The following is a 23,786-nucleotide window of genomic DNA, read 5'->3' as shown; positions in this document are numbered from 1 at the left end:
TTAAAAGGAGGGGATGTGAAAGGAAATTATGATTTTTATAATAATTGATATGACATTAATAAATGATAGTAATGAATATACTAAGTTAAATTCTTCAGAGCTTCCTTTTCTGACCTGAGAGTCAGAGTTTCACAATGCAGTTTGAAATGATCAATCAATTCTCCTGTGTATTAAGTAAAGTGAATTAAACATTGTAGAATCTGTTCCCGTCATAGAACTTTGGTCCTGTCCCCCCACTAAATAACGACCTCTGTGATTTGAAATGATCAAGTTCCCACAGGACTGGAAAACACCCGTATCGTTCTGGATCCATGGGCTTGTCATAGGAAACCACTTAGGCCCTGAAAATGATTGTATTATAATCCACCTTCCCCCTCCCTTCCCATTTATGATTTGTCTATAAAATCTCTGCCTTTCCTGGAACAGTAGGTCTCCTGGCCAGGAACTTCCAGTTTACAAACTGTATTCCTCACTCTGAAAGTGATTCATTAAGCTGCTACTTGATTTCTAAAAAGCTGCCTCTAAGCTTGCTTTGTCTGGCTCTTCAGAGTTTAGAGAACAAGACTGTAAAATTCTGTTAACAATGGTTAGCATTTTTTATCATGGTTCCTTTAGAATTTTTTGGGATCTTTGCATTACTGGGTATAACTAATTCATTCACAGTTGCTCATTGTATATATTGTGGTTACTATGTACAATATTGTTTTGGTTCTGTTCACTTGACTTTGTATTGATTCATATCAGTCTTTCCAGGTTTTTCTGAAAACATCCTGCTCATTTCTTATAGCATAATAATATTCCAGCACAATCATATACCACAACTAGTTCAACCATTTCCCACTTGATGATCATCCCCTTGATTTCCAATTCCTTGCCATCACAAAAAGAGCTGCTATAAATGTTTTTGTACATATAGGTCCTTTTCCTTTTTTCTTTTCTTTTTCTTTTCTTTTTTTATCTCATTAGGATACAGATCTAGTAGTGGTATTGCTAGGTCAAAAGGCATGCATAGTTTGATAGCCTTTTGAGTATAGTTCCAAATTGCTCTCAAAAATTGTTGGAGCATGGCATGGATTCTGTCAATATAAAGTTATTATAAAATAAAATAAAATATTAAAAAAAATTGTTGGAGCAACTCACAACTCCACTAACAGTGCATTAGTATTATAATTTTCCCATATCCCCTCCAATATTTATCATTTTCCTCTTCTGTAATGTTACTCAATCTGATAGGTGTGAGATGGTACCTCAGAGTTTTAATTCACATTTCTCTAATCAATAATTTAGAGGATTTTTATATGACTATAGATAACTTTGATTTCTGTCTAAAAACGGTCTGTTCATAGCCTTTGACCATTTTCAAATTGGAAAATGACTTGTAGTCTTATGAATTTGACTCAGTTCTCTAGATACTTGTGAGATGAGGTCTTCTTCAGAGAAATTTGCTGTAAGCTATTTCCTCCCCAGTTTTTGTTTTTTGGTTTTTTTTTTTTTTTGGCTTTCCTTCTAATTTTGACTTAGTCTCATGTGAGCAAAACATTTTTTATTTTTGCTTTTGGAATTTTCTCTTTTTTTATTAAAAATTTTTAATTTTCAAAAGATATGCATGGATAATTTTTCAACATTAACCCTTGCAAAACCTTGAGTTCTAATTTCTTCCCTTCCCCCCATCCCTATATAGCAAGTAATCCAATATATGTTAAACATGGTAAAAAAATATATGTTAAATTTAATATATGCATGCATGTTTGTACAATAATTTTGCTGCACTAGAAAAAATCAAATCAAAAAGGAAAAAAGTGAGAAAGAAAATAAAATGCAAGCAAACAACAACAAAAAGAGTGAAAATGCTATGTTGTGATCCACACTCAGTTACCACAGTCCTCTTTCTGGGTGTAGATGGCTCTTCATCACAAGAACCTTGGAACTGGCCTGAGTCATATCATTGTTGAAAAGAGCCATGTCCATCAGAACTGATCATTGTATAATCTTGCTGCTGCTGTGTTCAATGATCTCCTGGTTCTGCTCATTTCACTCAACATTAGTTCATGTAAGTCTCCCCAGGTCTCTCTGAAATCATCCTGCTGATCGTTTCTTACAGAACAAGAATATTCCATATCATTTTTTACCATCATTTATTCAGCCATTTTCCAGTTGATGGGCATCTATTCAGTTTGCAGTTTCTTGCCACTACAAAAAGGGCTGTCATAAATATTTTTTTGCACATGTGGGTCCTTTTCCATCCCTTAAGATCTCTTTGGAATATAAGCCCAGTAGAAACACTGCTGGATCAAAGGGTATGCACAGTTTGATAGCCCTTTGGGCATAGTTCCAAATTGCTCTCTGGTTGGATCACTTCACAACTCCACCAACAATGCATCAGTGCCCCGGTTTTCCCACATCCCTTTCATCATTCATCATTATCTTTTCCTGTCATCTTAGCCAATCTGAGAGGTGTGTAGTACCTCAGAGTTTTCTTAATTTTAAGCAAAACCTTTTTAATGTATTCAAAATTATCCATTTCATATCCCATAATGCTTTCTATCTCATTTGTCATAATCTTCCCTTATCTATACATTTGATAAGTAAACCATTTTTGCTCTCCCTATTTGCTTATGGGATCACTATATCAAAACAATGTATCTATTTTGACCTTATCTTGGTATATGGTGTGAGGTATTGGTGCATATCTAGTTTCTGACTAACCGCTTACTAGTTTTCCCAGCAAGTTTTGTCAAATAGTGAGTTCTTGTCTTAAAAGCTTGGATCTTTGCATTTATTAAACAGGAGATGAGATTGCTATGGTCATTACTTATAGTGTATCGTGGGCGGCTAGGTGGCACCATACAGTACCCAGCCTGCAGTCAGAAAGATCAATTTGTTTACTTGGGAAGTCTCATTGTGTATAAAAGGTTTTGCCAGATCCATTAAACTTTTACAGATCTTAAAACTTTATCAACTTTGTGAAAGGGGATGCCTTAAGAAAGAGCTATGCAAATTATGGTTTGTAAATTCTAATCTGAGATTATAGAAGTATCTCTGCCCCCCCCCCAAAAAAAACCAAAATGGGGTCACAGAGAGACACAACTGAAGAACTACTTAACAAAAAACAAAACTCTCCTTCATAAAACAAATGAAACTATGTATCTGGAGGTACTTACATTACATGCATATACACTGGAAAAAAGACAAGGGAAATCCTCCAGGATTTTTTCTTTACATCCTTCCTCTAGCCTATAGATAACATATGTGAGAAATGATTCATTTGGACCCCTGCTCTTTGGCAATCAGTATTAATAAATAAAGTTTTTCCAGGCTTTTCTGAAATCAGCCTGCTCATCATTTCTTATAGAACAATAATATTCCATTACATTCATATGCCATAACTTATTCAGCCATTTCCCAACTGATGGGCATCCATTCAATTTCCAATTCCTTGCCACTACAAAAAGATAAGCTAAGGTTTTTAACAGCTAAAACATTCTGAAAACACAGATCTGTCATTTCCCCCATCAAGTCCTTTGGAGGCTTCCTTTTAAGCTGACTGAAATTAATGGACTGATACAAGTCCATATGAGGTAGTGATTCTGGGCTCTGTTTATTAGGCCTTGGAGAAGTGAACTGCTGATTCTTTTTTTTAATAGCATTTTATTTTTCCAAATACATGCAAAGAGAGTTTTCAACACTCATTCTTGCAAAACCTTTTGTTCCAAATTTGTTCTCCCTCTTCTCTCCCTTCTACCCCAGATAGCAAAGCAATCTAATATAGATTAAACACGTGCAATTCTTCTAAACATATTTCTGCATTTGTCATGCTGCACAAGAAAAATCAGATCAAAGGGGAAAAAATATGAAAAAGAAAAAATCATAAAGAAACAAACAATAATAAAAGGTGAAAATACTATTCTCTCTCTGGATGAGGATGACAGTTTCCATCCCAAGCCTACTGGAATTGCCTTGAATCACTACACCGTGGAGAAGAGCCAAGTCCATCATAGTTGATCATCACATAATCTTCTTGTTGCTGTGTACAATATTCTCTAGGTTCTACTTACTTCTCTTAGCATCAGTTCGTGTAAGTTTTTCCAGGCTTTTCTGAAATCAGCCTCCTCATCGTTTCTTATAGAACAATAATATTCCATTACATTCATATGCCATAACTTATTCAGCCATTTCCCAACTGATGGGCATCCATTCAATTTCCAATTCCTTGCCACTACAAAAAGATAAGCTAAGGTTTTTAACAGCTAAAACATTCTGAAAACACAGATCTGTCATTTCCCCCATCAAGTCCTTTGGAGGCTTCCTTTTAAGCTGACTGAAATTCTCCAAATTATATGGCAAGAAGAAGTTATGACCCAGGAGTTAAAGGTAAAGGGAATAGATTATCTTGTGACAGTCCCGGGGAGAGGGGGATCTGTCATTGCTGGCAAGATTCTTGCCAGAGTCCTCCTTAATAGGCTGACCGTACACCTAGAAAAAGGTCATCTACCCGAGAGCTAGTGTGGCTTCAGAAGGGACCAAGGAAGTCGAGACGGTGTTTACTGCCCAACAACTCCAGGAAAAATTCCAGGAGCAGAAGGGAAGTCTGTACACATTTGTAAATCTGGTCATGGCCCTTTGATCCTGTCAGTTGTGAGGGCTTATGGGAAATTACGTCAAAATTTGTACAGTGTGTCAATTTCATGATGGCGCGCTTCCCCAGGTTCTAGACAAGCTTTCCCATTTATCAGTGGCAAGCTGTGCTCGCTCCCATGCTTTTTAGCAGGATGTTTTCAGCCATGTTGTCAAACGCCTTCAATGAGGACAAAGGTGGAATCAAAGTCAGCTGCTGCACTGATGGTAAATTCTTCAACTTGAAAAGGCTACAGGCCAAAGCTAAAGCGGAGGGACTGCGGGTGCATGATTCTTTGTTTACAGATGATTGTGCATTCAGTGCAGCTTCTGAAGCTGATGCAACAAAGTATGGCTGGATTCTCTGCTGCTTAATTTTGGCCTAACAGTTGACACCAAGAAAACACAGGCCCTCCGTCAGCCAGCACCACTCCATTTATATGTGGGACCATCAAATGGTGAAGTTCTCTTATCTTGGCAGTATACTTTACAGGGATGTCCACACTGAAATCGAGATCGACACATGCATTGCCAGAGCTAGATAGTTTGGAGGCTCTGAAGGAAAGTGTGGGAGAGCAGAAGTATTAGACTGACTACTCCAAACTGAAGTTCTACAGAGTCATTATGCTGATCTCATTGTCGTACGCCGGGACAATATGCCAGGGCTATGCCAGGAAATTGTATTGCTTGCATTTGAATTGTCTTAGATCCTGAAGCTCACTCGGCAAGATGAGGTACCAGACATTGAGGTCCTTTTTAGAACTAAATTGCCAAGCATTCCAACTTTATCACAGAGCGCAAACTCCGTTGGTCTGGCCGTGTTGTTCAAATGCCAAATGTACGCTTGCCAAAAAAATTGTTTTATGGGGGACACATGGCAAATGCTCACAAGGCAGTCGGAGAAAGTGATACGAGGACTCTCTCAGGATATCTCTTAAGAACTTTAGAATCGCTTGTATGACATGGGAAACATTGGCACAGGACAGCCCAGTCTAATGTGCCCTCATCAGAGAAGGGGCTGTATTCTGTGAGCAAAGCAGAATTGAAGTAACCCAGAAGAAATTTGAAATGTGCAGTTAGAGAAGCCCCCAGTTGTTCACATGGACAATTTGTATCCAACCTCTGGCAGAGCATTCTAAGTTTATATTAGTTTGATCCGCTATAGTTGGACACACTAACTTGGCTCTAACATAGTGATGTCACTTTGTTTCTCTTTGAGATTGAAGGACAACAACAATTACAACAACAACAACAACAACAAAAAGCAAAAAGATACCTATAAGATAAAATGTAAATCCCTTAGTCCCCACTTGACCTTCAAAAAGTGGCTCCATCCTCTTTTTCCAGCTTTATTTGAAGTGCCATTCACAGCTGTTTAAATTTTGTCAGACCCTAAATTATATCAAGTCTTACCACTGCTAGGTTTAAGCAGCATTACCTAGAAAACTTCTATAAGTGGCTTGGAACCTAGGAAGTAGATCTGCTGGTGTCTCTACTGGACCTGTATTCCAAAGAGATCATAAAAAGGGAAAGAGACCCACATGTACAAGAATGTTTGTGGCAGTCCTCTTTGTAGTGGCAAGGAACTGGAAGCTGAGTGGATGCCCATCCATTGGAAAATGGCTAAATAAGTTGTGGGCTATGAATGTTAAGAAATATTATTGTTCTGTAAGAAACGACCAGGAGGATGATTTCGGAGAGGCCTGGAGAGACTTAAATGAACTGATACTAAGAGAAATGAGCAGAACCACATCATTGTACATGGCAACAACAAGATCATAGGATGATCAATTCTGTTGGATGTGGCTCTTTTTAACAGCAAGATGATTCAGGCCAGTTCCAATGCTCTTATGATGAAGCAAGCCATCTACAGCCAGAGAGGACTGTGGGGACTGAATGTGGATCACAACATGCTATTTTCACTTTTTTATTGTTTTTTGCTTGCATTTTGTCTTCTTTCTCGTTTTTTCCCCTTTCTGATTAGATTTTTCTTGTGCAGCAAGGTAATTGTGGTAATATGTAGAGAAGAATTGCACCTATTTAAGATATATTGGGCTGTCTAGGGGAGGGGATGGAGGAAGGGAGGGAGAAGAATTAGGAACACAAGGTTTTGCAAGAGTTAGTGTTGAAAATTATCTTGCATATGTTTTGAAAACAAAAAGCTTTCATTAAAAAAAGAGAATTGATGAAAAAGAAAAAGAAAGAAAGTAGATCTGCTGGAAGAAACACTTTAAAAATTGTCCCAGAAAAACAAAGGAAAAAAAAAATACCAAGTACGGTCAACAACTGACACTCTAGTTAAAGACATTAGGATATCGATCTAAGTTTCTGAGTGGACTAAAATGGACAATCTGTGAGGATGGGTCAATTACTAACCTCTTTTTAAAATAATAGCTTTTTATTTTCAAAATATATGCAAAGATAGTTTTCAACATTCACCCTTGCCAAACCTTGTTCCAAAATTTTCTCCATCCCTTCTCCCCACCTCCTCCCTTAGACAGCAAGTAATCCAATATATGTTAAATTTGTGCAGTTCTTCCATGTATATTTCCATATTTATCATGCTGCACAAGAAAAATCAAAAGGGAAAAAATGAGAAAGGAAAAAAAAGCAAGCAAACAACAGAAAATGTGAAAACACTATGTTGTGACCCACATCCTCTCTCGATGCAGATGGCTCTCTCCATCACAAGTCTATTGGAATTGCCTTGAATCACCTCATTGTTGAAAAGAGCCAAGTCCATCACAGTTAATCATCACATAATCTTCTTGTTGCTGTGAACAATATTCTCCTGGTTCTACTTATTTCACTTAGCATCCATTTATGTCTCTCCAAGCCTCTCCGAAATCATCCTGCTGATCATTTCTTATAGAACAAGAATATTCCCTAACATTCATATACCATAATTTATTCAGCCATTCTCCAACTGATGAGCATCCATTCAGTTTCCAGTTACTTGCTACTTTATTTTTCTTTAATTGCTAAGGCGATTGGGATTAAGTGACTTGCCCAGGGTCACACAGCTAGAAAATAGTGTTTGAGGTCAGATTTGAACTCAGGTCCTCCTGACTTCAGTGCTCGCACTCTATCCATTATGCCATCTAGCTGCCCCTTCTTGCTACTTTAAAAAGGGCTGCCACCAACATTTTTGCACATGTGGGTCCCTTTCCCTCTTATGATCTCTTGGAGATATAAGCCTACTAGAGACACTGCTGGCTCAAAGGATATGCAGTTTGATAGTCCTTTGGTCATAGTTCCAAATTGCTCTCCAGAATGGTTGGATCAGTTCATAACTCCACCAACGATGCATTAATGACATAGAATTTTAAAGAAAAATGTTTCCCGAATGTGAACTATCTGCATTTTAGTTTTTCTTCCCGGGTTATTTATGCCTTCTGAATCCAATTCTCCCTATGCAACAAGAGAACTGTTCGGTTCTGCAAACATATATTGTACCTAGGATATACTGCAACATATCCAACATATAAAGGACTGCTTGCCATCTAGGGGAGGGGGTGGAGGGAGGGAGGGGAAAAAAATTGGAACAGAAACGAGTGCAAAGGATAATGTTGTAAAAAAAAAAAAAATTACCCTGGCATGGATTCTGTCAATATAAAGTAATTATTAAATAAAAATTAAAAAAAAAAAAGAAAGAAAAATGTTTCCCAGAAACATTACTTCATGAACTAAAACCAAGATGATAGAATAGGACATATTTAAATGAACCTTAACAGAATGTTGTACAACCCTTAATATTTCCCAGCACTTGAAGTACATTGGAGAATTAAGAAAGGGTTTTAAGGAAATTAAACATGAAGGGATATCAGACTGGAAAATTTGAGGATGGTTGCCAGGAACAGGCTAGATCAAGGAAATTTGGAAACGTTGTGTCATATAATACTAATAATGATTGTATTGATTTTGTTTTGCTGTGGGATTCAATGCTTCTCAATACTTGTAGTGTGCCTGTAGAAATACCAGTCAGAAAACCTGTATTATGGCATCCAAGGAGAAGACTGCTAGAACGTGCAAGGATATGATGGCACAGTAAGAGTACGGGGCCTAGTGTCAGGAAGATTCAATGTGGCCTCAATCCATTTCTAGTGGTGTGATCTTGGACAAGTGACCGCACCTCTGTTTGCCTCACTTTCCTCATCTGTAAAATGAGGATAAGACAGTGTGATAACTGCGTATTTAAAATGAGCCGGAGTCAGGAATTCAGATTAGGGGGAAATCCTCTATCTTTATTCTTAGTAGAGGTGAAGAAGGATTGAAGGTGAAGAGGAATCAGAGGTAAAGGGGGATAGCCATAGCAATGCAAGCAGCTGTGACAAGACGCCAGCCAGCAGTCTCTCTTTCCACTTCCCTCTCCACTCCCCTGCCTCCACCCACCAAAATCGTCATTTCCTATACAACACATCAGGACTTGCACAAAGAGTGGGCGGGGCCATTTTTTCTCCAAGCATATATATTAATAGAGTATGGACCAATGAGGATTTAGCCTCACATGCTTGGGACCTCAGTGCATCAACTCGAGCCTCAGCCCATTCCAAAAAGTACTTACTTCTTAGGGCTGTTGTGAAGATCAAATGAGATAACAGATATAAAGTGCTAAGCACAATGCCTAACATGTAGTGTCCTACAAAAGTTGGCGGTGATGATGAAGATGATGAAAAAAAGTGGTGATGAGAGACTTTCTGGTTTAACTTTAGTACCACCTTTGCTTTAAGATGAGCAGGTCGCTTGACTATCTACAATCTATAAAATCAAGTGGAGATCTCAGCTAGAGCCCGGATGTTAACTGGTAAGTTTCTATTTGTAAATTCTAGTTGGAGATATCTGGAATACATATATAGCCCCACTATAACTGTTGGTGTTTATTGACTAGTTTCCGGTTTTCCTTTAAAGCATCTGCAGATCTTCGGCTAAGACTTGACGCAAATCGTTGCCAGTCTGCCGTCAGACACTCAGTACTGCGTCCCTGGGCCCCGGCTCAGTTATCCCCCAAATGGGGGTCAGAATGACACCGCCTCTCAGGGTTGTAAGAGACAGTGACATATGTGTAAAGTGTTGAGCACTGGGAGATCTGGGTTTTCTTTTAGAACATGAATTTGATGGAAATATTTTGCAAAACTTCACATGTACTTTCTTAATGGGGGGACAAGGGTGGGGGTGGGGGTATAAGGGAATCTGGAACTCAGTTTTAAAAAACAAATGTAAAAAATATAACTTTATAAATATAAAATATTAAAGCAATTTAAAAATTAAAACAAACCAACACCAAAAGTATTGAGCAGCGTGCCTGGTACCAGCCGAAAGCTGCACCCTAGCAGCTAAGGAAGGGGAAGGGGAGGAGGAGGAGGGAGTCCAGCGCCGGGGGCCTGGAGTTTGGAGCTTTGGAGGAAGCCATTTTCTCGGGCCTTGGCAGCCTGGTTGCAGGCTTAGGGCTGATCCCCAAGCGGCGGCCAGGGGTGCTCCTCGAAGATCCAGCCGATGCGCGGAATTCCGGGGCTGGCGAACAGAAGGCACTGAGTGGGGGCGGGGGAGGGGGAGGGCACCCCGGTGAGGCCGGCGGGGCCACGGAGCCTGCGCACGCCACTTCAACTGGGCGGGCGTGCGCGCGTGCGTATAGAACAGGAGCCAGCCTCGGTCTGTGCAGCTCTCCACACCTTGTCCCCCACGGGCTATTTTCCCCTTCTAGGCCCGCCCCTTTCCCTCCCCCGCTCTCCTCCCAGATTCCGGGCGCCGCTGGGCCCCGCCCTGCATGCGCGCACACTGACGCAGGCGCACTTACATACCCACGGAGCCATGAGGGTGGCAGGTAGGAGGGGGCCGGCTCCGGGGAAGCTGGGGGAGCGGGGGTCGGGGTCGGGGTCACTGGGGCAGCGCCTTGGAAGGGGCTCGAAATCGAAATCTGGAGAGGCCTCCCAGGGGAGGGAGAACGGTCCTTTCGGCGTGGGGGGGGGGGGCGGCGAAGGTCTGTTGTCGCGCTGGCTGGGAGCGCTGTCCGGTGCTGGCAGCTGCGGGGGGCGTCCCAGGCTTCTAGGACCGCCTCGGAGGTACCTTGCGCGGCCAGACTCACCATCTGCTGGGGCGGGTGGAGGTGGCTTTGGCAGGCTCTGAGGGTCGGAGCCCGGGAATCGCCCGAGGGGGTGGGAAGGGATGCAGCGCTAGACCCCCGAGGGGGACAGAAGCAGGGGGACCAGGGCGCGTCCGCCGGTGGGCCGGTTTGACCCGACCCAGAGGAGACCACCGAACCGAGGAATCCAGTGCTAGGAGAACCGGTGTATTGCCGAGGAAACGGAGCGAGGATGGGATGGCTTGGGAATGCCTCCGCTTTCTCTCCCATCCAGTACGCTTGCAGCGAAGGGAAGGCTTTTCAAAGAAATAGCAGCGTTTCTCACAGACCCCCCCCACCCCCACCCCAAAGGTGCCGGCCCCAACTTCCCACGCAGAGCTAGCATCTCAGCCCCGTCCCGGCACCCCAGTGTTGGCAAAGGAGGTCAGCCTGGCCAAGGTGGAAACGGCACACCAATAAATGTCAGCCATCATCATTGTGGAAATGCTCTAAGTGATCTAGCCATATCCTTTCTGAGCTATAAACCAGGAGGTCCCCTGCAAACGAAGGATGGGGAAAAGGAGGGAAAGAAGAGGTAGAGAAGGGGAAGAGGAAGGGAAGGGAGAGTTGGCCAGGAGGAGAAAAAGAGGGAGAGGGGGAAGAGGAAGGGGGAGGGCGGAAAAGAAAAAGGGAGAGAGGGAAGAAGATGGGGGAGGGGAAAAGGTGAGAAGGAAGAGAAGTGGGGATGAGGGAGGGAGAGAAGGATGGGAATGGGAAAGGGGGAGACAAAAGGAAGAGGATGAGAGAGGGGAAAAGGTGGGAAGGAAGATAGGGGGAGGGAGAAAAGGAGGGAAGGAAGAGGTGGAGAGAAAGGGGAGGGAGAAAAGGAGGGAAGGAAGAGGTGGGGAGAGGAGAAAAAGAAGAGAGGGGAAAAGGAGGGGGAAAGGTGGGAAGAAAATTGGAGAAGAGAGAGGGAGAAAAGGATAGGAATGGGAAAGGGGGAGGAAGAAAAAGAAGAGATGGAGAGAAGGGAAAGAAGATGGAGAGGGGGAAAGTGGGAAGGAAGGAAGAGGTGGAGAGAGGGATGGGGAAGGGGGAGGGAGAAAGGGAGGGAAGGAAGAGGTGGAGAGGAGGAGAAAAAGTGAGAGGGAAGAGGGTGGGGGAGGGGGAAGTTGGGAAGGAAGAAGAGTGGGGGTGAGGAAGGGAGAAAAGGATGGGAAAGGGGGAGGGAACAAAGTAGAAAAGGAAGAGATGGAGAGAGGGGGAAGAAGATGGGGTGGGAAGGGAGAGGGCTAGAGGGGGAGGAGGGAGAAAAGGAAGAGTTGGAAAGAGAGGGGGATGGGGAAGGGGAGAGAGGAGGAGGGAGAAAAAAAATGATAGAGGGATAGGGAAGAGGAGTGGGGATGGGGGACAAAGAAAGGAAGGAAAAGGGAAGAAAGGAGAGAAGGAAGAGGAGAAAAAGAGGGAAAGAGGCATAAGAGAAGGGAGAAAGGGTGGGAATGGGGAGGAGGAGATAAAGGGGAAGATGGGGGAGGAGAAATGGAAAGGAAGAGAGGAGGAGGGAGAAAGGGAGGCAAGGAAGAGGTAGAGAGGAGAAGAAAAAGAGGGGGAAGAGAAGGGGGGAAGTTGGGAAGGAAGAAGAATGGGAATGAGCGAGGGAGAAAAGGAGAGAGGGAAGAAGATAAGGTGGGAAGGAAGAGATGGAAAGAGAGGGGGAGGGAAAAGGGGAGAAAAGGAAGGAAGAAGATGGGAAGAGGAAGATGGGAAAGGGGGAGGAGAGGGGAAGGGAGAGGAGGAGAAAAAGGAAGGCAGGGAAGAGGAATAGGGATGGGGGATGGGGGAAGGAAGAGGTAGAGAGAGGGAGGGGATGGGGAAGGGGAGAAGAGGAGTGGGGAGAGGATAAGACAGACAAGCATGTTTGCCCAAGTCTCATAGTGTGGATCAAATTGATGGATGAGCTTGGGGTTAGAGGGTGAAGAGAGCTCATGTTGCCTTCCTTAGAAAAGTGCTTTTGCAAACTTTAAAGGCCTCTGGCTCGAAGTAGGCTAATTTCACGGACTGCCTGGCAGAGATGCTCTCTGCATTGAGAAATTGGTTCCCTGACTGTCCGCAGATTGAGTTGGAAAGGGTCTGGGAGGTGATCGTTTCCCTTACAAGTGAAGGGAACTGAAGCCCAGAGTCCCCAGGACGGGCAGGCGGGTGTCCATACTTTCTGTACATGTGACCCGAGGTTCTTGGGCAGCCTTTTCACCCTGGACCCCTGAGTCCAGAGTCCGTCCTTCTGCTACATCTACCTCCCATACATGCTCTTGTCTTCCCGTCCTTCTCTGCAGAATAGCAGAAGTCCAAGTCGAGATCCCCTTTGCTTTGATATTTTCTGGTTTCTCTCCTGTTTCAGCCTTCTCTTAATAGTCTGAAGAGGTTTAGGGTTAAGCTGAGGAAAGTCCTGAGGTTATTGAGTTTTCAGAGGGGCCCCAGCACCCCCATCAAATTAGCATCAATGACCCCTGACTAGGGTAGCCCTTGGAGTTATGCTAAGGAAAGAACTCCCCATGGAACGGGTCCAAGCAAGCAAAGGCTGAAGTTTGGGGAGGGAAGACTGGGACAAATGCTAGGCGAGAAACCATCTGTTACAAAATGCATCTTTTATTAAAGAGCTCTACACATTTATTCGACCTCAGCTGCCATGGCTAAGACTCGTTTCAAGCTCTTTCATTCATTCACTCTGCAAGCATTTATGAAACACTTACTCTTCACCCCTCAGCCTCATTGGAGAAAAACATGGAAACAGGGAACAACCTAAGAAGGACATACAAAGTAGTTTAGAGAAGGGCGCAAAGCATGAGTCACTAGGAGAATCCTGATATGATAGTATTGTATAGGGGTGGTATTCAAAAGAGGGTGGGAACAAGCATTCTTAAACTAATAATAAGGGCCTACCGAGTGCTGGGCTGAATGCTTTACAAATACTATCTTATCGGATCCTTCCAACTACTACAGGTGAGGAAACCAAGGCAGACCTGTAAAGGAAGTTGCCCTGGGTCACTTGGCTGGTAAGTGAGGCTGGATTGAATTCAGGTCCTGCTGACTCCAGCCCACTCTTCTCCTTGTAGTGCCCCCAGCCACTCTAGTTGAGCCTTGGTAAAGGCCAGGGATTCGAAGAAGTGGTGGTGAAAAGGGAATGCACCGCACAGTAGAGGGACGAGAGAGAACGTGAGGAGCGTGAGTCCCATGTGGTCATCCTTGTGCTTTAGGACTTTATCAGTGAGAAGTGCTGGCCACAGTAGTGCATCTGGGGCCCACAGGATTGAATGGACAAAAAGGAGCTTCATCAGCATTTTTAAGGTTACTAGGACATGCATTTCCCCTGGGTAAAAATGAGTTGCTTCCCCAAATCTATAGTAATATCTTCTAACCAGACCAGAGAGGGGAGGAGGCAATCCGTCCAGAGCTTGTCTTACTTAACATTGCAATCTGTCCCACCAGCTGGGGTTGAGCCTGTTAAGCATCAACATGTAAGCAAATTAAAAACGAACATCCCCCAGCGTTGTTCTGTTCGATTATTCACATTTTCTCATTCAAAACATTCTGGGTGAAATGTCTTTTCTTTTGCGATCTCTTCTTTCTTCCTGAGCCCTGGAAGGTACGTCCCAGCTTACTCTGAAATGAAAGAATACTCCCCAGAAGTCTTTCTTACAGTTCCAAAAGTCCAATATTTTGAAGTGGAAGAATCCTTGGAGGTCAGCTCTTAATAAAAGCCCCTCGTGTTAAAAAGGAAAAGAAGGTAGCGATAGGTTGACCCGGAAGAAAAAACTTCACTGGGATGTTGTTAGCTATGGTCAGGTGTTTGAAAGCCATGGATTTGGAACTTGGTCCACTGAACCCCAGAGGGTAGATCCAGAGCACTGGGTAGGAATTTAAGAAGCAGAGTTTGATTTGATGGAACAATTTTAGCCTTATTTTGCTCTTTTTTACTTCATTTACTCAATTGAAAGTTGAAAATGAAATCCACTCCAAATCCCACAAGTGAAAGGGATCAAGAAGGATGGTTGTAGTCCTGTGAACCTAGGAAGTATTATAGCACCAGCTTTGGGGGGTGAGATGCAGAGAAGTCACATAGAGGCCAAGTCATGTCCAGAGAGTTCCAAGCACGGAACACAATGAGTCTATTAGTAAAGCACACATTTATTAATAAAAAGCACCAGTGACTTCCTCTGTGAGTTCGGTGACCTCAAGGAGAGGCGGCCCCCTTGCACAGAACAAAGAACAACTTGGTAGGTGGGGAAAACAGTACGATTGGGTTAAAGAAATCCTAGGGGCAGAGACGGTAAGATTGGTGGCAAGTGGGGCACGTGGGCTGATAACAGCTCCTCCTTCCGATAGATGTCCTGAAATTGAACCAGGATAGTTCTTGGTATAGAAAATAATGGATCTCCCGGAGCTAAAGTGAGTTGCAGATGGTGTTGAGGTAACAGTTCATATTTGCTGGAAGCACTGAACTTGGAATCTCTTCTTCAGTTAAATGTGACTGACTTGTAAATACAAGAATTTGTCTGTTGATTTGAATTTGAACTGAATATTCAGAATTTTCCTCTAATTAAAAGTGAGTGATAGGAAAGTGGAACTTTTGAACTGGAGAACTTCCTCGATCGGAGCCAAAGGGCTTAGGTCCTTATACAGAATAAAATCAATTACAGAGCACAATCAAACGTGAAATGCAAAAATCAATATTGGATTTTGGCAGGGCTGGGCCAGTTGTTCCTAGAAGCTAAGGTTCAACACGAGCCAGACTAACCGCATCACCTTTTTTTGTAGCACAAACATAAACTGTAGCATGGCCTAGAGGAAGACTGATGATTGATAGTCCAGTGTCTACCTGGATGGATTACAGATTCAGAACTGGCACGTTCCTCTAGAAAATTTATAGTAAATGCTTGTGAAATGAATGGTTATCAGATGACATTTAAAATGCAGCGGGTGCCTCAATTGGGAACACAAAAGAGATCTCGGCAGCCTCTGTGCTTGCTAGTTGAATAAGAGGAAATTTGGGGTGTGATTTTTTTTACTATTACATCATTTTTGCTTCCAAACGTACCTCTGTCCCCTTCAAAGAAAGCTATCCCTTGTAACAAGAAAAAAGAAAGAGAAGGGGAAGAAGCAATTTAGCTGAGTCTGACTAGTATGAGCAGCACTCCCCATCTGTCATTCCCTGCCCCCCCCCCACTCACTTGTGCAGGAAGGGGAGAGGGAAGTGTTTCTCCTTTCTCCTTGGGGCCAATATTGATCATCGGACTTCTGCTGTACTCTTGGGTTTCTCTCATTTTCTTTCCATTTGCATCGTTGGCACTGTGTACGTGTGTTTGCTTCTGCTTGAATAAGATGAAGTCTCCTAAGGGAGACTCCCAGGTCCTGCATTCAGGTTCACCAAAATCCATCTCAGAGTGTGGAAGGTATGATGAAAGAGATGTTGGCGTGGCTAAAGACAGGCCTGGGTGGCTCAGTCTGGTAGGTCAGCGGGGGAAGCGGCAGCCCCCCGAAGCCAAAGGATCTTGGGCTCTGTGCCATATGGCCAGGGTCCCTCCCGAGGGGAACCCTTCTGCTTTGCTGTATTTACTTCTGGGCATGATACTTCCAAAAATATGTGAGCCATCTTGGAGCTACTTCAAGGGAGGCAGCTGGGACGTCAAAGGGATGAGCCCAGATACATTGGTGAAGTGATGTTTGATCCGAAGAAAAGGAAGGAAGATAGGCTCTGTGTTTTCTAGGGTCTGCAGTGGCAGAGAGATTATTAGCCTTCTTCTACTGGGCTCCCAGGGGTAGGAGTGGAGATAGAGAAGCAGATTTTGGCTAAATATAAAGGGAAATTGGGTGCCAGGGTCTGAAAATGAAAGGATTTGCCTGGGGGGGGGGGGGGGAGGTGATGATCTCTGAAGTCTTCAAGCTAAAAATGGATGAGCAGTGGTGGAGGAGGATTTCTGTTCAGGACTAGGTTGGCCTAGAAACTCGTTCCACTCGAGACCCCTTTTCATCCAAGAAATTTTTACGAGGCCTTGTTCTTGAATCTGAGCCAAGGTGTTTCTGGCAAGTTAAGTGTGTGTTCCGAATGTACCAAGGGCAAGTGCTGCCAGAAGGGCCTCAGGTTCATTACGCATTTGATTGTGAATTAATTTTGGAGCTTTGCGTTCAGAAACCTTTTATTGTGGTCAGATTTTCCAGGACGCCCTGTTCAGTCACGTGAGCCCATAGCGGGCTGTGACCTTTAGTTTAAGGAGTTTGGGCCTAGAAGACTTGCGAGCTCACTGCAGATTGTTACCTCTCTGGCCCTAGGGGCCTCCCTCCTGCCCCTGAGCAGCTCTCTCTGGATCTCCTCAGGCCCCCTGCGCATTGTGGTGCTGATCCTTACTGCCGGCCTCACCTGGATCATGGGCAGCATCCTCCTGGGGACCCATGGGAGCAGCTTCTCTCGGCTACAGCAGCTCTTCAGTAGTGAGTGCACCTCTTCCCCACAGTGCATGCTGGCTCATTCTCGGCCCCCTCCCTTTCCCCTGGGAGCCACCCAGCTCCTTAGCCGGGGCTAAAAAACGAGGCTCTCTGTTTTTTCCTATCTCTCCCCATTCTCATCTCCCCTCTAGCAGCACCCCCTCCTGTGGTTCTAATGTGTAACATCTACCTCTCGAGGCAACTCCCTAAGACTGAGTTGAAGAGAAAATGTTGACTGGTCTTGGTAAAGGATATTTGGGGGAAATTTCCCTACATCACTGAAATCCCAGGGCCTAGAAAAGTGATTAAGTAAGTCATTCTGAATATCTCTCAAATAAGAGCAAAGAACAGACCTGAGTCAAACTAGTGTGGGTACCTCCACAAGGGGGCGCTCCAGAGTCTGGGGCAGGAGCCATCCTGGCTCCTCATCTCCTAGTGAAGGTAACGCTGCTCCCCCCTCTTCCCCCTTCCACAGGTCCCGAGAACGCAGTGACCACAGGTAGGTCTTTGCCCCCTTCCCCGCGGCCTTTCTCTTGTGCATGGTGGTGGCAGCTCAGCTTCCTGGTCCAGTCTTCTCTCAGGGGGCCCTGGGTTGCTGGGAGGAGGGCACACTTACCGAGTGGAAGGCTAGAAAGGGAGGGAGGGAATTGCTCTCGCTTCTCAGCACAAAGAGGGCAGAGGCTACACTAGAAAGAGCCCCTAGGGGTGCTTCCAATTGGTCTTTTGGGGATGCTGGTCTGAGAGCCCACGATTCTCTTTTTCTCTTGCATCCCTAGTGGGGCATCGGGCCCTTTGATTTCTCTTGGCGGGGGGAAGGGGCCCAGAGGCATCGAGGGCAGACCTGAAAGGTGTCCTGGGAGCCCACGGCCATTCTTCTGCCTTCCGTCTCTGCCCTGGGCTGGATGTGCCCCGTGGTGGCCTCCTTGTGGCCCACCCTTTTCCGCTTGTGCCCTGTGGCCCCCACCGCTCTGTCACCCGCTTCTCTGCTGCCACTCGTTACTTGCCTTGGGCGCTCTCCCAAGCGTTTCACAGACTGTCCCATCCTGTCCTCTCTGTTGCTGTCCCTCCTTCCCCCCTCCCTGTTTCTCTTCTCCTGTCAGTAGCAGAAAGGGCCTTCTCCCTGTGGTCAGTCCAGCCCAGCCCCGAGGCCAGTCGCCCTGCCAGGCGTGAGAGTGAGTGTGTCTGCGTGAGTTTGATGGGGCACAGAGAGAGCTTCGATCTCCTCCAACAAACCCAGCCAGGGGTGGGGGCAGAGGGCAGGGGTGGGGGAGGTTCCTTCATCCAGCTCTGCTCACCTCAGCAGAAGGAGCAGGCCAGCTTCTAAGGGGTGGAGAGCTTCGGGCAGGGACCACTTGGCACCCTTTCAGTGCCTTGCCTGGGCTCGGCCCCTTCCCCTTCTCCACCATTCCCTTTTCTACCTTTCTTTCTCGTCCTCCTAGTCTCCCGGCCTGCCTGCTGCCTCCCCCACTCCGGGTCCTTCCTGTGTTTGGGGTCTCTTTTTCGCTGGCACTCTCTCTTCCCCGACCCCTCTGCTTTCCTGCTCCTGGTGCCGCAAGCATCCTGCCACGGATCCTGGCCCTGTTGAGGGCGCTGAGGCTGGGGCAGCTGAGTAGACAGTTCTGCTCCTTGCCCCCGAGCCCTGTAAGTTGACCATACTGCCCCACTGTCTCTGCCCAGAACCCCGGGCCAGGAAGTATAAGTGTGGCCTGCCCCAGCCATGTCCCGAACAGCACTTGGCCTTCCGTGTGGTCAGTGGGGCCGCCAATGTCATTGGACCCAAGATCTGCCTCGAGGATAAGATGTGAGAAAATTGAGGGACAAGTCACCGGGATGGTGGGAAGAAGGGGATGGAGTGATGGGCGGGACGATGGTGCCCATCGTGGGGAGAGCCAAGGGGCGGAAAGAGGAATAGGTTTTCTCCCTCTCCCCCCCATTCTCCCATCACAGGTGTGACCCTTCTGTTTCCCAGGCTAATGAGCAGTGTAAAGGACAATGTCGGACGTGGGCTGAACATTGCCCTGGTGAATGGTGAGTCCGGAGCCCACCCCATTCTGGACTTGGCAGGCTCTGGGAACAGATCCTGTACATGGACCCAGAGGGAGAATGAGGAAGGAGTTGCGTCTCTCCCCGCCCATCCTCCGTGGAAGGGGGAGAGCCCCAAATAGTTTGCTCTCCTTATTCTCCTGTGTCAATGGCATGCCCTCGCTTCCCCCCAACGTGACTTCCCGCGGCTCACTTGGGCTGTCGCCTCCGACCCTTGCAGACCTCTCCAGCTCTCGCACTCTTCCAGGACAGTTCCGATGATGTTGGTGTCCGACTTCTTTGGCTTCTTCTCTGCCGGGCCCTCGATTACCCTTCCGGTGCTCTGGCCCAACGAGACATTGGCTGTCGGACAGGCTCTGTTTAAAATCCAGAACAGATTAGATTCCATCTTTGGGATTTCTCTAGTCCACATGACTTCCAGGTCTTTGCTGTGCTAATCCTTCCTCTTTGGGGACTGTGGCTCCCAAGCTTCTCTCTGGGACTTCTCCTTTTCCTCTCCATCTTCATCTCCTCAAAGCTCCCCTCTCATGGCTCACCTTGTCCTTGTGCCCTTGCTGGCGTGGGACAGCCCTCTCCTTGATTCCTAAGAAATGAGGATGGGGCTCTTCAAAGCCCGCTGATCACAGCGTAAACCAGCAAACGGGCCCTGACGTGGCGTCAGCCAAAAGCCTGGACCGAGGGTCGGGGCTGGCCTTGACAAATCCTTCCAGTGGTGAGAACTGGGACTGAGTTGACTGGGGGAGAGCTTCTGAGCAGCCCCTTCCAACCGCCCAAGGTTCTGAATCTGGCAGGACCCTGGGAGGTGACCTTGCTGCCTCCTTGTCTTTCCAACTAGCTCTTAGCTTGCTGGTTGGTTCTTGCATCCCATGAAGAAATCAGGGTCTCATTTCTCTTCCCTGCCACTGACATAGTTCAGACACTCAGCATTGATTAAGCCCCTACTGTGTGCCAGCTAAACTAGGGATACCAAGAAAGGCAAAAGCACTGTTCTGCCCTCAAGAAACTCCCTGTCAGGCAGGTGCAAAAACAAGAAAATCCTGATTTTATTCATTCCCTCTTAGACCGAGCGCCATTAGGAGAGGGCAGAGACTGGCTCCCAGTCCACACATAGTAGAGAAAGCGGGTTGGATTGAAGTGCCAGCTGGTGTTAGGTCTCCAAAGCTTGCCCGTGTTGAGACGGGGAGGCTTCTCCCGGCTTCCCCCCAGGCTGGGAGTGGCCTTGGACGTAAATGCCCTTGGCTGCGAGGCAGAATGGGAGTGCCAAGGCCATCCATCAGAGATGGCTTCGTGGAGGCCATGACTTTGGAGTTCAGCCTTCAGGAAAGAAAAGGGAGATTATCTAAACTGTCTAGGCCGGGGCAGGGGGAAGGTTTTAGGATCTTCTCCAGAGGCTGTCCCTGGATGGGCAAACCACCTTTGGCCCACGCCAGCTTCAGTTGTGTACCCCCAGCTCTTCCTTAGCTGCACTGGATGTGGTTTTCCAAGACAGCTCTGCCCACTGTTTTTGTCAATCCGGGGGCTTCCTTCCCATTCTCCTCCAGTGTCCACAGTAAACATTCTCCGAAATGTTTGCTGCTGAGCCCTCTGGGGACGGGCCTAAAATCTGGGCCCCATTTTCCGAAGGCTTATTAGCTCTGAGTCTTCTGACCAGCCGGAAGCCCTTTACAAGCTCTTTGGCCCCAGACTGCTTCCCCTTGGGGGAGGTAAGGATGTGTGCATGTGTGTGGACACCCTCAGGGGTGTCCTCGGCCCTAACCTTGCCACCTTCCCATTGCAGGAGTGAATGGGGAGCTCCTTGAGGCCAGATCCTTTGACATGTGGGCTGGAGGTGAGTGAGACCCGAGCAAGTGAGGCCAGCCCTGGGTTCTTCCCAGCCCTCACTTCCATAGCTCTGCCTGTCCTTCCCTTAGGAGCTCCAGGTGGGTTGAAGGGAAGATCACCCCACTTTGGCTCTCTCTTTCCTTTTGGATCCCTCTGACATAATGACAGCCACTTCTTGAAAGGACATTCCGAGAGCATCGGCCCTGAGGTCAGGAGGACCTGAGTTCAACTGTGGCCTCAGATACTTAACACTTACTAACTGTGTGATCCTGGGCAAGTCACTTAACCCCAATTGCCTGCTCTCCCCCCCCCCACAAAAAAAGGTACATTTTGCAGGTGCTTTTTGTTCGTTTTTGTCACAGTTGTTTCTAGAAAAGGCCCCTCTCCCCCCTCTGCGATTGAATCCTCCCTTGTTTTGTGACACAGAAAAGCAGTTAATCAAAGACACTCAGTGACGATCATCTGCCAGTGTAGACAGCATTCTGCACGAATCGCCCCCATCTGCAAAGAAAAAGGGGCACGCGTGTCACTGTATATCTTCCGGAAACATCAGTGGGGTTTTCAGTTGCTTAGAGCTCGGGTTTCTGAGCTCTTTGATCCATTCCTCTGGTAATCGGGCATTCTTTTGGCCGTGCACGCTTTGCTCTCTGAGCTCAGACAAGTCTCAGAACGGTTGTCTCGCTGCTGAAGGCGCCATCGCATTCAGGTACCACGGTGTGGTCAGCCACCGCCCCGGTGATGAGTGGGCTCATCGTTTCTGGTTCTCTGCTACCATGGAAGTGCTGCGCTGATTGCCTTGTGTGTATATGGGGCTTGTGTCTCTACTATCCCGGTGCACATGCAGAACAGTGGGACGGGAGAGCAGAGGGGAGCCAGCAGTTGTGTCCCTCTGGTGAAAAGGTTCCCCAAGGGAGCTTCCAGAGAGTAGGAGCACCGAGAAGTGGCCGGGGGCCCGTTTGTCACCTGCTCTGCTCTTGACTTCATTCCTCCAATCAGCACTCCCTTCACCTATCCAGGAGGGGGCTCCTCTGGGTGGCCTCCAGGGTCCCTGAGCTAGAGCTCAGACGTTAGCTCACGGGGATCCGCTCTCCTCTCTCCCTAGATGTCAATGATTTACTGAAGTTCATCCGGCCACTCCATGAGGGGACGCTGGTATTTGTGGCTTCCTATGATGACCCAGCCACCAAGTAAGAAGCCTCTGATCCACACTCTTGATTCCACCTCTCCGTCCCCTCTTCCCTCCTTGCAGCCTGGTTCTCCATCTTCACCCCACCCCCTCCCCAGATTTCTTTCTCTGTCTGCTGCAGGATGAACGATGAAACCAGGAAAATCTTCAGTGAGCTAGGCAGCACAAACGCTAAGGAACTGGCCTTCCGAGACAGCTGGGTGTTTGTTGGCGCCAAAGGAGTTCAGGACAAGAGCCCCTTTGAGCAGGTCTGTAGGGTCCTCCCCCAGAATAACCCTAGGCGGGGAAAGGTGGATAATGCTATCTTCCACTTTGTTTATCCTTTAGGCCGGGGGGCCAAGGGAATGGATTCCCCCTCCTTTTTACTCTTCCCCTACTCCTGAGTTCCCCTAGAAAGTAGGTCAAAGTGAAGGCCATTTTATAGAGGAGGAAATGGGTTCAGAGGAGGTCAAGGTAAGTTCCCCCTGCTAATTAGCAATGACAGTCCAAGTCGGGTTACCTCGGGAGAGAACCCCGCCACGTGCACTCGCTTGCCGAGTGGCCCCCTGGCAGCAGGGCCTCCTTCCCCTTCCTTCTCCATCGTTTCCTTTCCTCATGGCTACCCCACAGCACATGAAGAACAGCAAGAACACCAACAAGTACGAGGGCTGGCCAGAGGCACTGGAGCTTGAAGGCTGCATCCCTCAACGGACAGTAGGCCCCCAGTGAGCTGTTGTGCTGCCTCTACCTCCTTCCTTACCTCACGGCAGACCTGGCCTGCTGAAATGCCCACGGGGGCAATCTGTTCAGCCCTTCCCTGGATTGAATGACTCCTGGAAAAAGCCACCTGACTGAGGGGTGAGAGGATGGGAATGGAGGCCGACCTGGCTCCTGCTCCCCCCGAGCATTCACAGAGCTCTCAGGGGCCCCTTCCCCCAGTGCCTTACTCCTTCCAGGAATCCTTTCTTGCACTTTTTCCACATCACTCCAGCTCTCTTGGAAACTGAATGTAACAGGTGGTGGGATAGTGAGACCCCTATGGGAGGGGATGCTTCCTTCAGTCAATCCTATCCCCTCCCTCCCACACCATATACACACAGACCCTGGTCTGGCCAGGTTGGACCCCTAACACATCCAGGGCTCTCTTCTCCTTCCCCCCCTTCTCTCCGAATCGTTCCCTTCATGCCTTTGGCCTTTGCTTTAGGCGTGCCAACAGCCCCCCTCTCCCACTCTCTGCCCTGGTTCCCAGAGCCCATTGCCCTCTCTCAGGCTGTGCTACTCGGTGTAGCAGAGTGGTGTGACTCCGGGGTGGTTGCAAGAGCTCCGCAGCAACCCCACATCTATGTCTTCCGGCCTCATGACTTCTTTTTAGATGTCAAATTAAAGATATATGCAATTCTTTGTAGTTAACTTAGAATGACCTTTAATAAATGGAATTCCTAGTTGATGCCTGGGGCTGCTTCATACACAAAGTAAGCAGATACCCAGAGAGCCTTCCGGGAGCCGGTGGGGCACCTGGGAAGGGAGCAGAAACAGGTTCACCTTCAGGAAATGTCCCTCTGAGGGGAAATAAACATAGAATTTGGACTTGACAAGCACCTACCT

The 23,786-nt window shown here is 46.9% G+C and overlaps 1 protein-coding gene across 3 annotated transcripts; it reads left to right on the top strand.

The window, feature by feature from the left end:
• Positions 1-10,271: 10,271 nt before the first annotated feature.
• Positions 10,272-23,628, top strand: FAM3A (FAM3 metabolism regulating signaling molecule A). 3 transcript variants are annotated; one of them, XM_051967779.1, is made up of 10 exons: positions 10,272-10,435; positions 17,045-17,158; positions 17,628-17,651; positions 18,256-18,324; positions 18,830-18,953; positions 19,122-19,180; positions 20,973-21,023; positions 22,119-22,203; positions 22,324-22,450; positions 22,812-23,628. In XM_051967779.1, the coding sequence occupies exons 1-10, from the start codon at positions 10,423-10,425 to the stop codon at positions 22,908-22,910; spliced, it is 765 nt and encodes a 254-aa protein (XP_051823739.1). In that variant the 5' UTR covers positions 10,272-10,422; the 3' UTR covers positions 22,911-23,628. The 3 variants fall into 3 exon arrangements, with proteins under 3 accessions (XP_051823739.1, XP_051823738.1, XP_051823740.1); XM_051967778.1 differs by having other exon boundaries at positions 18,253-18,324; XM_051967780.1 differs by lacking the exon at positions 18,256-18,324 and having other exon boundaries at positions 10,281-10,435.
• Positions 23,629-23,786: the final 158 nt, after the last annotated feature.

This window comes from Antechinus flavipes, chromosome X, assembly GCF_016432865.1.
Source record: "Antechinus flavipes isolate AdamAnt ecotype Samford, QLD, Australia chromosome X, AdamAnt_v2, whole genome shotgun sequence".
NCBI classification, from domain to species: Eukaryota; Metazoa; Chordata; class Mammalia; order Dasyuromorphia; family Dasyuridae; genus Antechinus; species Antechinus flavipes.
This window is presented reverse-complemented; position numbering and strand designations above follow the sequence as displayed.

Excerpts from the sequence above, each read along its gene's own strand:
- FAM3A (XM_051967778.1), top strand. Across the intron at positions 17,652-18,252 it reads CGAGAACGCAGTGACCACAG|TAGCAGAAAGGGCCTTCTCC; the intron begins GTAGGTCTTTGC and ends TTCTCCTGTCAG. Across the intron at positions 18,325-18,829 it reads TCGCCCTGCCAGGCGTGAGA|AACCCCGGGCCAGGAAGTAT; the intron begins GTGAGTGTGTCT and ends GTCTCTGCCCAG.